Genomic DNA, 16,751 nt, shown 5'->3' on the forward strand with positions numbered 1-16,751 from the left:
TATTATTTTTTGTTTTTTTTTTTTTTTTTTTTTTTTTTTTTTTTTTTTTTTTTTTTTTTTCTTTTTTTTTTTTTTTTTTTTTTTTTTTTTTTTTTTTTTTTTTTTTGTATATATATATATATTTATGTGTATATATATCTGTATATATATATATATATATATATATATATATATATATGGTTGTTGTCTTGGACTGAAGGCTGCAGGACGAGGTCGTCGAAACTATTTCGGATATAAAAGCAGCGGGGGTGAAGGTGTGGGTGTTGACGGGTGACAAGTTGGAGACAGCGATTAGTATTGGCCACAGTTGCAGCCTGCTGACAGACAGGACTTACAACGCAGTTGTGGATGGGAAGAGCGAGGAAGCAGTTAGAGAGCAGCTGCATCAGTACATGAGCTACATCGTTGCGGCACAGCTGGCATCTGATGCATTCGAGATGATTGCTTTGAAGTCTGTACGTTTCTTCCGTGCTGGCGTTGGGTGTCGCTAGGCTGTTTTTTCGCAGGCACTATTAGACGCTACGTGGGGGGTAGTCTTACGCCATATATATATATATATATATGTATATTGTGTCTCTAAGACATATGAGTTTGTATGCATATGATCCCCGTTCTTTAGCGATTTCTTCAATTGCCTTTCTTTGTTATCACCTCCTGCTTCCGTGACGCTCACAACAGCGTGGCATTGGGCCGGCGTATGCCGAGAGCTTTCTCTCCGACGGCCCCTTGCTGGGGGTTCAAAGATTGCCAGCAAGCCGCTCGCTGTAGCTAGCCAGAGCTTTTGCTCCTATCCGAAAGGATGGCAAGCGATTTTGGTGGTCCTTAGCACCGCGGGTGCTGCTCGTGCAAGTTGCAGCGTTGCTGCTGCTCGCCATTCCCATTCAAACACTGTTGCACGCAGCTTTCTGTAGATGGAGGCTCAAGCGTGTTGTGTGAAGCCTTTTTGTGGGTGTCTCTGCGTGGAGATGCATGCGTTTTAGTCAGGTGCATGCGTTTTACTTGGGTGTATGCGTTTTAACCAGGTGCATGCGTTTTAATCAGGTGCATGCGTTTGAATTAGATGCATGTAGACATGTGCATATATATATCCATATATATGTGCACCCTTGGGAATCTGTCGATGCTTATAACCGCGTTTGTTGTTGCTGCTGTGTCTTGCGGCTGTGAGGGCCTTATGCAGCTGCAGCATCGGCCTTCCGACGTGAGCGAGGACGCACGGAGCATTTCTGCTGGTCAGAGACAGCAACAGCGGTGTAAGGGATTTTGCAACAAATCTCCCGCCGTCTGTTTTCGCAGTCCTGTGACCGATGGCGAACAGGCTGCGGTGTTCAGACACCGCCGGGCAGAGCCTCCCACCATCCCTTGGGATTCTTTCGTCAAAATTCTCACGTTTAATGCCACGAAGAAGGTCGTCAAAGCGGATCCGAAACAGTAGGCCTTGCGTTGCCTTCGCCGCTTGGAGGGGTGGTTTAATGTGGAGTTTTGCGCGGCGAAAGGAGGGGTTGGGGGAAGCCTCGGTGTCTGTCATGTGCGGCAGTAGAGCGTTCGTACAGCCGAGGGTGTGGGGCCTTCTCTTTCGAGAGTTGTTTCGGTTTGTCAACGGGGAAGGAATCTGTTCGAGGGGGGGAGAAGGGGCCATAGTCCACCTGTCATCATCATAGCACACATAGACACTTCCTTACACACGTATGTATTTATGATGTGTATATATACATACATATATATATGTATATATACATCTGTATACATGCGTGTAGTGTGTCTGGGTGTGTCTGGATGTTTGTGAAGGCGACGGAACAAGCGTCTATCTCCACATCAGGTGGAAGACATCGTACAGGAGTACTTAGAGCACTTTGAGCGATTCAGCGAAGAGGGCAAGGCTAGGGAGAGGAAGACGAAGAAGGACGCAGCGAAGAAGAGGCCTCATGCTCGCTCGAGGAGCCGGAAAAGCGATTTCTCTCAGGAGGAGTCGGCAGATAGGGGAGACACTGCCGAAGGGATGGTCGTCGCTGCCACGATATCTCCGCAAAAAGATCCTCCCCAGCTGAGACATGCCGTGATGACAGCCACAGAAACGGAGGAGGATCAGCAGCTGCTCTCGCGCACACCCACAGACAAGAGCACTACAGTCAGGGAACATGATTCGAAAAGTTCTAGAGATATGCCCGCAGTACAGGGCTTTCAAGAGTAGGTGATGCAAGAAACCGATTTTTGTTGTTGATGTGGAGTGCAAAAGCGAGGCTTTCTGCCACGAGAGGGGGTATCTTTTGAGGCTTCGTGCGCTGAACAGTTGAGAGAAAGCACCATCCTCATCATCCCTCTGCTCAGGCGGACAGGGGGAAAGGAGGAGGGAGGAGTCGGCATGATTTTGATGGCCTCATGAGAGACTGCCCATAGGATGCCTCTTTTTTACCCCTTTTGCAATGTGGCTGCCTTCCATAGTCTATCTCCTCGAATTTGCCTCACGCCGTTTACATCTATTCCTACGTCTTTCTCGTTCTCTCTCTTTTTCTCTCTACATGTGTGTATGTGAATTGTACTGTACGTTTGTATCTGCACTGTATATGTGCGTGTGTGCATATTGTAAGGGTGTGTCCGTGTGTATTGTATGTAGGAATATGGAGATTAGAGCATGTGTGTATGTACACATGTTTGTGTAAATGGATTTTATGTACAGGTTTGTCGGATCTCTGTGTCTGCATGTCTTCAGATGTTCTATCACCATAACGGGGGAGGCATTGACGCACGCGTTGTCTTCTGCAGAGAACAGGCGGTACTTTTATGGTCTCGCATCTCTCTGCAACACCCTCATCGCGTGTCGTGTCTCGCCGAAGCAGAAAGCCGAAGTGGTGCATTACTGCCAAAGGTAGGGAGCTCAGCCTTCGGTCAGAGCCGTACTGGTCTCTTGTTTGCATGCGTGAAGAAGAATGTCTGTGAAATTCTGTGTATTTCGAAGTGCATTTCCCTCTCTTCACATGAATATATATCTGTATATCTCCCTGTCTGTGCACTGAGGGAGCGCCTCTTGGGGTCCCTTGCCCTGGCAGAGTGCTGGCACCAAAACACGTGGTAAAACAGCGAAAAAAGCGTTTTCTGGATGTTCTTTGATGTCTTCTTAGGTATCAAAGCAACACGGTTTCTCTAGGCATTGGAGATGGCGCAAACGACGTGGGAATGCTCATCTCCGCAAACGTAGGGGTTGGCATTCGAGGCAAGGAAGGATTGCAGGCGGTGCGAGCGGCGGATTTCTCGATTACTGAATTCAAGTAGGTGACGTGCTGCTGCAGTTGAGAAGGCCTTTTTTGCGCGTTATTGCTTTCTTCGGAGGGAGGAAGGAGAGCAGAGCAGAGAAGGCAGGGAAGATGCGGGGGGAGGAAGGAGATCAGAGCAGAGAAGGCAGGGAAGATGCGGGGGAGGAAGGAGATGCGGAAATGAAGAACTTCGTACACAGGAAAACTTTGGGTTCTACAGTGGCTGTGGTTGTTGCTGGCGGATAGGCCTCGCAGAAGGCTTTCTTGCTGCACAGAAGATGCACGAAACGCATATATTGTACTGCTCAGCACCGCTGGCAGATGCATGGGGGGTTTTTATGGGGAGGCCTCCCAAAGGCAGGGGTGGTGGAGGGTGGTGGTGGGGTTGGGGTTGGGAGTCCGTGTTTCGGGGGCAGGCACCTCTGACGTTATGGATGGCGTAGAAAAATATGTTTGCCTTCCGATTTACACCAGATGCATTGCGCTTGAAGTCTAGAAGGCCTTCTTCTTCTCCACTGATCCCCCTTCCTTTTCTTCCCTATGGGCTGCCTACGCGGATGTGGCACGTTGGTCTGTCCGCTGCATGCTTCTTTTCTTCTGCAGGTACCTCAAGAACCTCCTGTTTTGCCACGGGGCAGAGGCGCTCCGTCGAAATTCTTTTCAAATTTATCAGACGATTTGGAAGAACGTTGTCTTCGGCGTTGCGGATTTCTTTTATGCCTTTGTATCCGCGTGGTCAGCGTCAGATATTTTCAATTCATGGCTCAAGCAGCTCTTCAACGTGCTGTACACCACGCTGCCTGTTGTTCTTTACTCCATCTTCGACAGACAGCTGCCCATGGAGGTGACTCTGCAAACACCTGTGCTTTATCCAGCATACGCAAGTACGTTGTAGCGAATGCACTGGATGTTCGGGAAGGGGGGAAAGGGGGGGGAGAGAGTTTCGCCGCTTGGGCCTTACGGACTTGCAATGCCAGAGGGCGTCGAGGCACAAGGCTTTCACGCTTCAGGCTGCTGTCTGTACAGCACCTTTCCTCGTGTATCGGTTGCTTGTGCTGCACCGCAAGAGGCCGGAGTAGAGGGTGGGCTAGAGGCAGACTCACAAATCACAGGCGCAGCAAGTCGGTTTTATTCGCGCGAGGCAGAGCGGTGTGCATTGGTGAAAAACGCCTTATGGTCGTAATGGCTTGGCGATAACCTTTCGAATTCGTGCTCAAGCACACCAACACGTAGCCGTGTGCAGGCGCAGGAGGGGAGCCAGGGGCACCTGTATATTGTACATGTATTTGTATGTGCGTATTTTTTGTGTGTATTTGTATGTGTGTATTTGTAGCTGTGTATTTATATGTGTATGTGTATTTGTATGTGTGTATTTGTATGTGTGTATTTGTATGTGTGTATTTGTAGCTGTGTATTTATATGTGTATGTGTATTTGTAGGTGTATATTTGTATGTGTATTTGTAGGTGTGTATGTTTATATGTCTATTTGTATGTGTCTATTTGTATGTGTATATTTGTATGTGTATAGTTGTATGTGTGTATTTGTATGTCTATTTGAATGTGTATATTTGTATGTGTATTTGTGTGTGTATGTATTTGTATGTGTGTATTTGTATGTATGTCTATGTATTTGTATGTGTATGTGTGTATTTGTTTGTGTCTACTTGTGTGAGTGCATTTGTATGTATGTATTTGTATGTGTGCATTTGTATGTGTCTATTTGCATGTATGTATTTGTATGTGTGTGTTTGCATGTGTATTTGTATTGATGTATATGTATGCGTCTATTTGTATATGTGTATTTGTATGTGTGCATTTGTATGTATGTATTTGTATGTATGTACTTGCATGTGTTTATTTGTATGTGTGTACTTGCATGTGTGTAGTTGTATGTGTGTACTTGTGTGTGTGTATGTATAGTGTGTGCATGTGTATTTATATGTACACGTATGTGTGTTTGTATATTTGTGCTCTTCAGAGCTAGGCGTCCAGCGGTTCGCTGGTGCCGGCCTGTTTTGGAGATGGTTTGTATACGCGTTGTTTACAGCCTGTTGTTGCGTTTTTGTGCCGCTTTACGGCCTTGGTTGGGGTATTGGAAACAGCCAATCCGAGGGGCACCTTTCTTTGAGCGTCAGATTCCAGGGCACTGTTGTTTTTTGGACGATTATTATGGTAGGCGGCGTTTCTTGCCAAGTGTAGGATTTTAGTGCCTCCCCGGGGTGTGCTGGCTTCGCTCGCTGCTGAGCACGTTCAAGTTGGCATCCTCTGTTTCCAGGATATGCTGCGCTTCTGTTGCTGCTGTGCAGTGTTTTACCATTTTAGACGCATGGGGGATAGGGTGTCCATGCTTCGCATGGTGCGACTGCTCTCGTGGATGTTTTTCCTGCGCAGGTGTGCAACTTAATCGTCATCCCCTACCTGCATACGTGGTTCTGGTTCATATGGCTGGCAGTCTTCTTAGACTTTGGCTTTTGGTTTTTGTCTGTTGGAATTTGTCCCATTGTACCCGGAGATTACTGCCCGGATCTGTATGGGGCGTTGCGTGCCACGCACTCCCTTAGCAGATTCTACTTCTCCGTCTTCCTCGCCGTTGTTGTTGCGCTGATGCCTCCTTTCATCAACTGGTTTTACGTGGTAAGGCATGCACACACACATACACACACACACATACACACACATGCATACACATACACACACACATACACAGGCACCCTCTGGAGGTATGTATATACATATGTATCGTATTTTTTGTTCGTTGAGGCTGTATTCGTAATGCGAGCTGCTGGAAAAATCCCCAGCTTCTGCGGCTGCGTAAGGAAAGGAAAACGCGTCGCGAGACGGCTGTCCAATAGGCAACCGTGGCAGCCGTATTTTTCGCCCCTCATCAGACCCTGTCTTTTGTTCTCATAACCGTATTGCCATGCGGAGGTTTGTAATTCTGTGTGGCTTTCTTCTCAGACCATGTTTCGGCCATCTGCTCAGTGCATCATTCGGGAACGGATTGCCATGGGTGTTTTCGACGTGGTAGTGGCACCGAGAGGCGGCCCTAAAACCGTTGTCGTAGTCCCCAAGACAGGAAGCGAGGAGTGGAGAGGATACGCATTTGCTGAGCAGGTGTATATATGTATATATATATATATATATATATATCCTTATACTTTTGTAGACAGAGACACAGAGATACAGAGAGAGAGAGAGATACATAGAGATATATATGTATATATGTACATATATGGATATAGATAGGTATAGAGAGAGCGCCTTGTGGTGAACTAGATGCGGTTTCTACCCTTATAAAACGTGTAGGAGGGAAGGCGCTGCTGCATGCAATGCTTGAAAGTCTCGTTTCCTGTCTGGCGTGCGAGGAAGCATGCACCTAGAAGGCAGTTGATTATTCCTACGAGCACTGATCATGCGTGCCAGCACAGCTGTTATGTTATGCATGTATGTTTCTAGCGCGCATGCCGTTCTATTGGGCAGTTGGTTTTGATGACCCTAGGAGTGGTGCGAATGCAGTCTATTAGGCAGTGGACCTTGCGTTTGTGCTTCGTTTGGCATGCATGCATGCATGCATGCCAGATTGCATTTGTGGCTGTAAATATGTGCATATGTGTGTGTATGTTTTTGTGTGTGTGTGTCGAATCCAGGACCGCACGCGTCTGGGGCATCACCGCCTTTCTATGTTGCGCTACACTTCTAATGCAAGTGTTTTACCCCGACTGGATGGGGAATGCGCCGCATCGCGCCACAGTCGGAGTTCGATTCATTCGCAGTCTGCAGGGTTCCGTGGTGGCAGCAGCAGCACCGCCTCTATGCTTCCCGCCAATAGACGACCTGTGTCAGCATCTCCTTCAAAGATGGGAGGCAGTGGCGTCTGAATGGGCCAGAGCAGCGTTCCTGTTTTGCCGTGCCGTCTCGTCCGCTGCTTTTGTAGAGGTGCTGCTGCGCTGCACGTTGGCGAGCTGCAGCAACAAAGAATATAGAGTACCTCGCTTCCAACAGGGAGCTCGTGGTAGTTGGCAAGGTGGGGCCGTCGAGGCGTACGTGCTGTTATCTTCCCCACATCGATCAATTCGAGCTGGCCGATCTCGAAATGGGAACAACCCTCCTGGAAATAGCAGTGCTTCGGACGCTTTGAGAATCACAGCGCACGTAGCAGCCCTTCTTTGCTAGAGTGTATTTACAGCATTCAGGCATTTGCATGCATGTGTAACATACGAACAGAAGCCTAAATCTAGCTGGCCCTAGCCACTTCTTCCCCAAAGTTTTAGCGCGCCACCACATGCATGAGCTGTTGAACTCCGGATTCGACGGATAATGCCTGGCGGTGGAGATCGCCTGGCTGATTCATTTGCAAGGCGGTTTTTTTGGCTGCACGATGAGATGCTCCTTCTTTTGGCCCTTCACGTATGGGGATAAGGACATGCCGTTATCCTGTGTGTGGGACCTGAATGACTGTAGGATTTGATTTCCTCTTCCCTCGTGCGGCTGTACTTGTAGTAGTAAATTGAAGGGGCAGCTGATGCTGCTTTCTCGGTAGGACTTATCTTAAACGCGTAAAGCAGCTCCGCGCTGAACTGGACCTCGTGGGGTAGCATCGCATAGGAAAGTACAGCGCAGGATATGATATGCGTGCTGCAGCACTGAACGATAAGGAGATTAATCACAGTTGGACATGCCGACAGCATTTTCCCGATACGCGCCTAATGTTTGCAAGGGGAGGGAAGGAAGGGGGAGTGTCGATTCCTAAAGAAAGCGTATTGCGGGCTAGACTACCTTCCGGCACTTTCTACTACACAAGTTATATATGGAAGCTGGTGAAAAGTTGACTCCTTATTTGATTTGGATGTTCGCATATCTTGATTGTTGCAAAGTAGAGTTTGCTCAGTCTGATAAGAATCAATGTTATGTGTCTGATGGCTAGATGCGATGTACAGCTAGCTGTGTAGGCTCGAGAGCTCAAAGAGGGAAGCTACGCGAAATCTAGCCATCCCTTTTCCCTCGTAACGGAGCCCTGTGGGGTGAGAGCATGGAAGGGCGACATCCTTTGAAAGAAGGCTATACAGCATTCTATTCAGCTTTGCGTTGGCTGCACTGGCAAGGGTGTTACCCCATGGGATCCTGGACTCGAGGGAGGACAAAGAACCTGAGTTTCCTTGAGAAATGACGCAGAACCTGAATTTATGTGAGGCATTAAAAAAGAGGCGAAAGTGTCAGCGATGGGACCGAAGCCTGCAACCTTTGAAGCCTTACTCCGAGTGGATCTGCACTAGTTTTGATGTGCTGCCTCTGATGCCTGCCCTTTTGAGATTCTTTGCAACCATGGCAATATTCTGAGCTCCAACACACTCAGTGATGCTCTACGGAGGGAATGAGCTAGCGACAGAGGGGCGCCCGCTGGCGTGCTGGCGACAGCTGGCAAAGGCAAACGTCAGATTTTTGTCAGATTTTGTACCACTCTCTCGGGCCACTCACGATCCGCCTGCCGAGTCAAGGGGAATAGACATGAGCGAACATGAAGAAGACGCAAAAAAGATAGGAGGAAACGTTAGCAAGGTGCCGCAGCAGTGCCTCCCCGTGTTGTGCGCGAAGCGGTGGGGTGGTGGTTACAGGAATTGAACGCAGCCTGTAGGTGTCTTGGCTTTCCATGGAGTGAAAGGACCTTTAGCATGTGAAACAAGGAAAACCACGCTTAACGCTCTATATTAAGCACTTGATTAGCAGTGTTTGTCGAGGCTTTTGGCTTCGTTCGCTAGTAATGCCGCTCTTTCCAATACACGCTTCCTGAGTGGCTGCTGCCACGACACAGTGGCGCTGCCTGCATGCGTCTGAGCACACCAGACTCTAACCGGGAAGAAAACACAGTGCGCAAACGTCTGTTCACTGTTTTATAGAATTTTTTTCCATCGACTGCCAGTCTACGAAACCAGCGGCGGGCGGGAGGAGCAGAAGCGGCTGCCTTAGGTCAACATACAGCAGCTGCCGCAGTGGCAGCAAACGGCGCATAGGCCCCTTCTACGCCATTATTGTGCTTCGATATTGCGCTTCTGGCTTTGTTTGTGCATTAGCAGAGATCTTTTCCAGGTTACCTGCGGCATAGGCCTTCATGGACAGGGGCATGGTCACTCCAGAGGCTGCAGCTGATGCGGAAGTAACTCAACGGCAACGCAGGGTTTGAGTGCATTTTCGCCTGCCGTAGCTGCTCCAGGCTCGGTAGTCTCTTCGTCTGCAGCCGGCAGCAGCGCGCGCAAAGGCAGTCTCCCAGTTTCGAGTGCAGCAGCGCACAAGTTCATCCCTCGGGAAGGAGCGGGCTGCCTCGTGCCTTCCTAGAGCAGGCGAATGGAAGCGCTTTCGCAGTTGCTGCAGCAGCAGCGGCAGACAGACCATCAGCAGAATTCTTCGAGGGCTCAGGAGTTGCTGCAGCGGTTAAAGGGTCAAAGGGAGCAACACTTAGCCACAGAACAATGGCTGCATGCGCTGCAGCAGAAGCAGAAGGAGCACCAGCAGGAGCACGGCATGCCTCCTGACCAACAGGTGCTGCAGCAGATCATAGGGCGGCAGACGGCGCAGATGCACATGCTGCAGCAGCTGCAGCAGCTTCACCGGCTGCACCAACAGAATCCAGCACTGCTGCAGCAGCTCCTGCATCAAGGAAATACTCCCCAGCAGGAGCAGCAGCAGCTGCTGTCGGCCATCAACAACAGGGCGCTGCTGCTGAAGCACCTGCAGCACCAGTGGCAGCAGCTAGCGAGCCAGCAGCGGCAGCCGCAGCTGCAGAATCGCCAGCGGCAGCTTATCGACCAGCTCACGAGCCTCCTGATCGCGGAGAGAAAAGTGGCGCAGCAGAAGCGAACTCTGGAGAGGCAGCACCAGCTGCTCTTGCAGCCAGAAGTAGTTGGAGAAACAGACTTTCCTGCTCCAGACGGAGGAGCCACGGAGGCTGCCACCTCCCCAGTCACATATGTTCGCCAGCAGATGCTGCAGCTGCTGCAGCGACAGCTGCAGCAAGCGGCAGCTCAAGCGGGCACTGGGAGAGGCTGTGTGTCTTTCAGTGCACACCAACCCCATCAGCAACAGCATCAACAACACCATCAGCAACAGCAACCACAACATCAGCCGCTGCAGCGGCACGCATCGGCAGACAGCGGCTTCTTCCGAAGGAGCAACGGGCGCCTTTCTCCTGGCAAGCCACCCTTGAAGAGGCGCAAGGCAGCTCCAAGAAGGCGTCAACAAGACGAAGACTCTGATTATGATGCGATTAACAAAAGGCTTTCCACGCGTTACAGCCAGGATCGGCAGCGGGCAGACGCAGCTTCGGTGGAAGAAGGCGACTCTGCCGCGGAGGGGGGAAGCAACAGCAGCAACAGCAGCAGCAGCAGCAGCAGCGGCGAGGAGCAAGAAGCTCGAGTAAACGCGAAGGAACGGCAGCAGCTTTTGCGCCAAAAGCAGGAAGAATCGCTGCAGCGATGTTGCGCACAGGCCACATCAGTCCTTAGGCTGCAGCGTCTGCGGAGGAAGCAGCAGCAGGAGCAGCAGCAGCAGCAGGAGCAGCAGCAGCAGCAGGAGGAGGAGGAAGTCGAGGGCATGGAAGACGCTGACAAGAGACAGTCCACGCGTTACAGTAGGAGCAGCAATGGAGGTGTTCAGCAGGGTGAGGCAACGGGCATGAAGAGCAGCACCAGCAGCAGCGAATCCGACGGAGAAGGCGCAGCAGCTGCGATCGAACGAAAACTGTACAGACGCTTGAAACAGCTGGCAGGGGATTCTGTTCTGAGCCTCAAGGGACGAAGCAGGAGGGGCGGCATCACGGCGGAAGAAATGAATCTTCAGGAAAAAATTGATGCATTGATTGCAAATGGGTAAATAAGTCACGCATTAAAAAAGAGCGACTTAGAGAGAATGGGCAAGGAAGGGTCCTTTTAGTTACCTTTCCCTCCTTCAATGCTGTATGTAGGCCGCAATTTTCTTTTTCTTTACCGCTATATATATATATGTATATATATATATAAATATATATGTGTATATATGTATATGTATATATATATATATATATATGTGTGTATATATGTACATATATGTATGTACATATATGTATATATGTATATATATATATATATATGTGTATATATGTACATATATGTATGTACATATATGTATATATGTATATATATATATATGTGTATATATGTACATATATGTATATATGTATATGTATATATATATATATATATATATATGTGTATATATGTACATATATGTATATATGTACATGTATGTATATATGTACATATATGTATGTATGTACATATATGTATGTATATATCTTTTTCTCGCGGCGTGTTAGTGTCAAGACAGACACGACAACTCTGTGCTACACACTTTGGGGGAAGCGAGGAAAGTCTTGCGAGGCGTCATGCGGCGTCTTTGTGCATGCAGCGTGGCATGCCCGACAGTAGAGAACATCTCGCCTCTGTGCAATGTATACACGATTACTTCGCGGTTTCAGCCGCAGAATCACGGCTCCATGTTGTCTGATACGCGGAGAGTTTCCAAGTATCGAGCAGCAATCGATGCACTGGCTAAGCAAGCAGACAGTGCTCTCGAGATTGGATGCGGACCTGTGTGCTTGCTGGCGATCAATGCGGCTAGAGCAGGTAAGCGTTGAGGGGAGTCGACAACGGTGGAAGAAAAGATGGTGACAAGCGTTGGTTGGTTGCGCAGGTGCAGCGACTTGCGAAAAGCAGGCAACAGAAAGTGCAGGTAGAACTTGCTCCTTTGGAAGGCAAGCGGCAGAGTTTGCCTTCGTGACACAGGAGGAGTGAGGGGTGTGTGTGTGTGGCTCTGTCTGTAGCGGGGGCGTTTCGAGAGGCAGAACTGTGTGTCTAAATAGGACTGCCAACTGATCCGTGCATGCTTTTTCGTCGAGGCATTCTCGAGGAGACATGTCTGCTTGTGTGTCAGGTGCTAAGCGAGTTACTGCACTGGAGGTTTCTAGGCGCTCTGCTGCCGAGGCTTCTTCCTACGTTCGCATCTACGGATTTGATCAGACCATCAAAGTGCTTCCTCTCTTCTCGAAGGAGGCGGACCTAGCGGAGCTGGCTGCTGATGCCAGGCATGTGCTAAAGCAGCAGCAAGAGCAGCAGCAGCAGGAGCAGCAGCAGCAGGAGCAGCAGCAAGAGCAGCAGCAAGAGCAGCAGCAAGAGCAGAGCAGTGGTAGCTGCAGTAGCAGCAGCAGGGCGAGTGCTTCCAGATGCAGAAAGAGAAGCCAACAGGTTCTTGCGAACGCTAGTGAGAGCAAGCAGAACAAAAACAGCGGCCTTAAAGGGGAAAAAAACGGCTTTGATCTGCTGATTCATGAAATTATCGGAGATATATGCAGCAACGAGGGCGTTGCCGACGTTATTCTTGATATTCAAGAAAGAACTGGTATGATGCTGTTGCTCTTGCTGTCGGTTGTTGCTGCTGCTGCAGGGCCAGTGCTGCCTTTTTAAAGTGTCTATATGATCTCGGTTGCTGCGTTTGTAAAAGTAGCATCCCCCTCCTCCATAGAAGACAGCTTGCATGGAGCTATATGTATATATATATATATGTATATATATATATATATATGTATATATATATTCAGCCGCAGTCAAGCGGCCGTGTTTCAGTCTGCGGCTGCTGGTGCGATTTGTGCGTTGGGGAGGGAGAGAAGCCATGCACGAAGAGAAAGCTTTTTCGACGCTCTGACCTACGCGCATATGCACACGTCTTGGGTGTGGGATGTCTAATTCTTTGTTTGTGGCTGTGCATCTGTGTGTGTGGCGTCTTATTGTTTGTCTGATTTGTGCTTGCTGCAGGAAGAATCTGCCGATCAGTGCCGTGTGCAGGCCGTACGTGGTTTGCACCGTGCGAGTTTCCTGCTCAGAGACACATCCGCTTCCCCCATAGCAAGTAAGCTGCATGCTGTGCATGCGTCTGTCTGCTACTGCCGCCGTTGCTGCGCGATTGCTTTTTTTTCCGCCAAAACAGGCTCGCCGCTCGCATGCTTCACAGCTGCTAGGGGGGGCCGCCGCACAACAGCAAACAGGAGGTGCTAACCGTGCGGCTAGCTAGCTAGCTAGCTAGCTAGCTCTGCGGGTGTCTGCCAGCCTGCCAGCCTGCCAAGCCCCTCTCCTCTCGTCTGCATGTTCAGGCTTGTACCCCCATGCGGCTTCTCGCCTTTTTACGTCTGCAGATTTCCCCTTCGCACGATCGTCTCGCCTAATCGTGTCTTGCTGCAATCTGTCGGCTTGCGGTTTGCTCCTCTGCTCCTTTCGGATTGCTTTGCGCCTCTGGAAGAGCTCAACTTCGAGCAGCACATGCGGCCTCAAATGCTGCAGAAGAGAAAAGCAACCTTCACATGCACACGTTCCGGTACGGTGCATGGAGCACGCTAGCTGCAGCAGACGGATACGCTGCAGCTGCGTCTGCGGCTGCTCCTATGCGGTAGAGGATCTTTTAGACGTTGCCTTTTCCAAAGGCACACAGTCCAACAGCGAGCCAACGGAGGGGAGAGATGTCTACACACAGAATGGCTGCTTCGCACTTGCTTGCTGGCGTCTCGGCTGCTTCGCGATGCCCCGGGGTTTTGTAGCTAGCTAGCTAGCTAGCTAGCTACAAAACACCTGCCCAGCAAAGCCGTTGCGGACCCCTTTCTGCGGCACATACATATATGCGCTGTGAACGGGTGGAAAGCCTCTCCGTGTTGCTGCTGTTTCGCATGCAGGAAAACTCGCCGGCTTTGTGCTCTGCTGCCACGTGGATCTGATGGACGGCGTATTCATCGATCACAGAAAAGGCAACGAAGAGAGTCACTGGTAAAGTTACACTCACTTCGCTTGCTGCTGCGAATGCTGCGGCGCCGAATTCTGCCCTCCATCGCGTCTATATATATATATGTATATATATATATATATATATATATATATACACCTATGTATATTTATATGTACCTATATGCACATACATATACATATCTATACCTACATGTGTGTATATGTGCATATATTAAAATATGTAGATCAATCAATTAGGGGGTGTGTCTGGCCGCTGTGCTTTCGGCGGGATTATTTCTCCGATAGAGTCCGCTTTGCGCAAATCTTTTTGCTCCTTTTTTTCCCGAATCGGCTAATTGGCTGCTGCTGCTGATCATAATGCGTCGTATGCGCGCTTTCCGCCGCATGCACGCTGGGGGTTGTCTCTCGGGGGACGGCAAGCAATTCTGCTGGCTTTTGCGTTGCTGCAGGTACACAAACATCGCGATGCTAAGGGATGAGGTGGAAGTTATGGAGGGCGATACAGTGGACGTATATTCCTGCGCAGATCTACAGAATTACCAGGTGATTCGCAATACGTTGTCTCTTTTGGGAAGGGCCGCTGCTCTTTTGTCGTCTGTCTCTCTCTTCATTCGTTCAGTCTTTCTGTCTGTCTCTTTCTTTCATTTCTCATAAACTCGCTGACTGTCCTTCTCGCAGCAGTGCAATCTTTCTAAAAGAAGTGTAGACCTGTACCTCTACGTCAGAGTTTGAAAGGTAGAGAGGGTCATGTGAAAATTCCGCCTGTTGCTGCCCTCCATCTGCATTTCATGTGCTTCTCTCCACGGATAAATGCGTATATACACTGTGAATATGTATCGGCATAGCTTAGCACAATGTAATATTCAGCTCTCTTTCTCTCTGGATTTATCGCCTTTCGCGTGGCGTTTTTTTCGAGTCTTCCGACTGTTGTATTAAGCTCCCAGCCACCGCATGTCTGCCGAGCCGCTCACTTGCTCGTTGGCTACATATATGGCTGGTATCCCTCCCTCCGTTTTTTCCTGAGATTCGCTAAAAAAGGCATCGCGCCGACAGCTTCCTGCTGCTGCTGCTCTGCCTCAGGGGGTTGACGTTCCTATCGGTGCCTCTCTGGCAGATGCTCCAGAAGTGCAGCAGACGCTGCATCCTGAACGGCTGTTCTCGACGCCTCCCCGGAAGAAGCAGCCGCAGCAGCTGCACAAGCAGCAGCAGCAGCAGAAGCAGCAGCAGCAGCATAAGCAGCAGCAGCAAAAGCAGCGCGGTAGAAGCACGACGCCCTCTGCTGCATTGCCTAAAAGCAGCGGCCGCATGACTCGTGATGAAAGCCATCGACTCTCGCCTCAGGATCAGCAGCTGATGCAGGAGGAAGAAGCTTGGCGATATCCGTTTACTGCCGAGAAAGAGCAGCCGCAGCAGCCGATCCCCCCAGGATATCGCCGCATCAACTTGTCTCGTCCTCGTTTCTCGCTGTCTGCTGAAATTCACAGGCTTCCCCTTTCATCTCTCAAATCCTCCTGCAGCAGCAGCTGCACACCTGCTGTGACGCCTTCGACCAACGAAGACATCACAAGCAATCGGAGCAACGTCAGCACCGCTGCTGACACGCATTCGCAACACAGTCCTACCCATGCAAGTGCAGACAGCTGGGGCAGTAGCAGCGGCCAAAGCGGCGTGAAGTCAGAACGCAACAACAGCAGCAGCAGCAGCAGCAGCAGCAGCAGTAGCAGCAGCAGCAGCAGCAGCAGCAGCGGCAGCAGGGCTGCTGCTGCTGCTACAGAGCCATCCGCAGCAGCAGCAGCAGCAGCAGCAACGCAGCCTTCGTGTTGCTCCGGTGAAAGTGGCCTTACAGAAGTTGTGCGCCTTGATCCTATAATTATTACGTATGCTGAGCAGTCACCTCATCTGGATAGGGCTGTAAGCTTTCGACTTCCGACGCTGTTTCTGCTGCTGCTGCCTCCTTTGTTGTCGGTCTAAGGATATCTTTAAGGCTAAAAGGCAGAGTCAAGAATGCTGCGTTCTACGCATCCTGCTGGCTTCTCGCACCAGTCCGAGCTGCTTCGTGTTTCGCTGCATGCAGGGAGGCCGTCAGCTTCGGTGATGCGCGCGAGGCTTGCCACGTACCAAGCCTTTGCCGCAGCGACACCGCTGCAGATGCAGAATTCTTAGCACGCGCAGAAGCAGCATCAGCAGGTGTAACAACTAGCATCTCCGCTACTTCCAGTTGGCGTTCCTTCTTGCAGCCAGGGGGTTATCCTTCAGAGTCTACTACACCGTGTACACACAAACACACACAAAGAGGTCGGCTGGTGTGCCGTGCAAGCTTCCTCAACATTCCCACCAGCAGCTGCCCCCAACTCACGGCGCAGCCAGTGGTCCTTCGCACGCCACAGACTGTGCGAGCCAATGTGTCTGTACACGGAGTGCGCTGCTGCTCTTGCCCAAATGAATCATACGCCTAAAAGCAAGGGCGTTCAGCCGATGGCTGCTATCCCTTTCCGTAGGGAGGGAGTCAGTGCTCTCCACGACTACTGCTCCCGCCGCTACACTGCTTTTGCTGCTGCTAAAGAACAGCAGCAGGAGCACTGCTGCTACTACTACAGCACCACTCCCACGCACCGTTGCATCCCGCAGCTGCAGGACGGAAACGCCGCGCTTGTACTTGGCGTGGGGGCGCCTAGCTAGCTA

At 50.2% G+C, this 16,751-nt stretch overlaps 1 protein-coding gene across 1 annotated transcript; it reads left to right on the forward strand.

The window, feature by feature from the left end:
• The first annotated feature begins 176 nt into the window (after window positions 1-176).
• On the forward strand, window positions 177-15,331 carry LOC34622624 (probable phospholipid-transporting ATPase IM). Its single transcript, XM_026335940.1, is given in 11 exon segments — window positions 177-455; window positions 1,181-1,431; window positions 1,789-2,187; window positions 2,711-2,866; window positions 3,120-3,266; window positions 3,855-4,135; window positions 5,231-5,424; window positions 5,644-5,886; window positions 6,211-6,366; window positions 6,900-6,957; window positions 15,261-15,331. Coding segments are annotated over 11 exon segments (2,235 nt in total).
• Window positions 15,332-16,751: the final 1,420 nt, after the last annotated feature.

This window comes from Cyclospora cayetanensis, unplaced genomic scaffold, assembly GCF_002999335.1.
Source record: "Cyclospora cayetanensis isolate NF1_C8 unplaced genomic scaffold, CcayRef3 CcayRef3_contig_87, whole genome shotgun sequence".
Taxonomy (NCBI): Eukaryota; Apicomplexa; class Conoidasida; order Eucoccidiorida; family Eimeriidae; genus Cyclospora; species Cyclospora cayetanensis.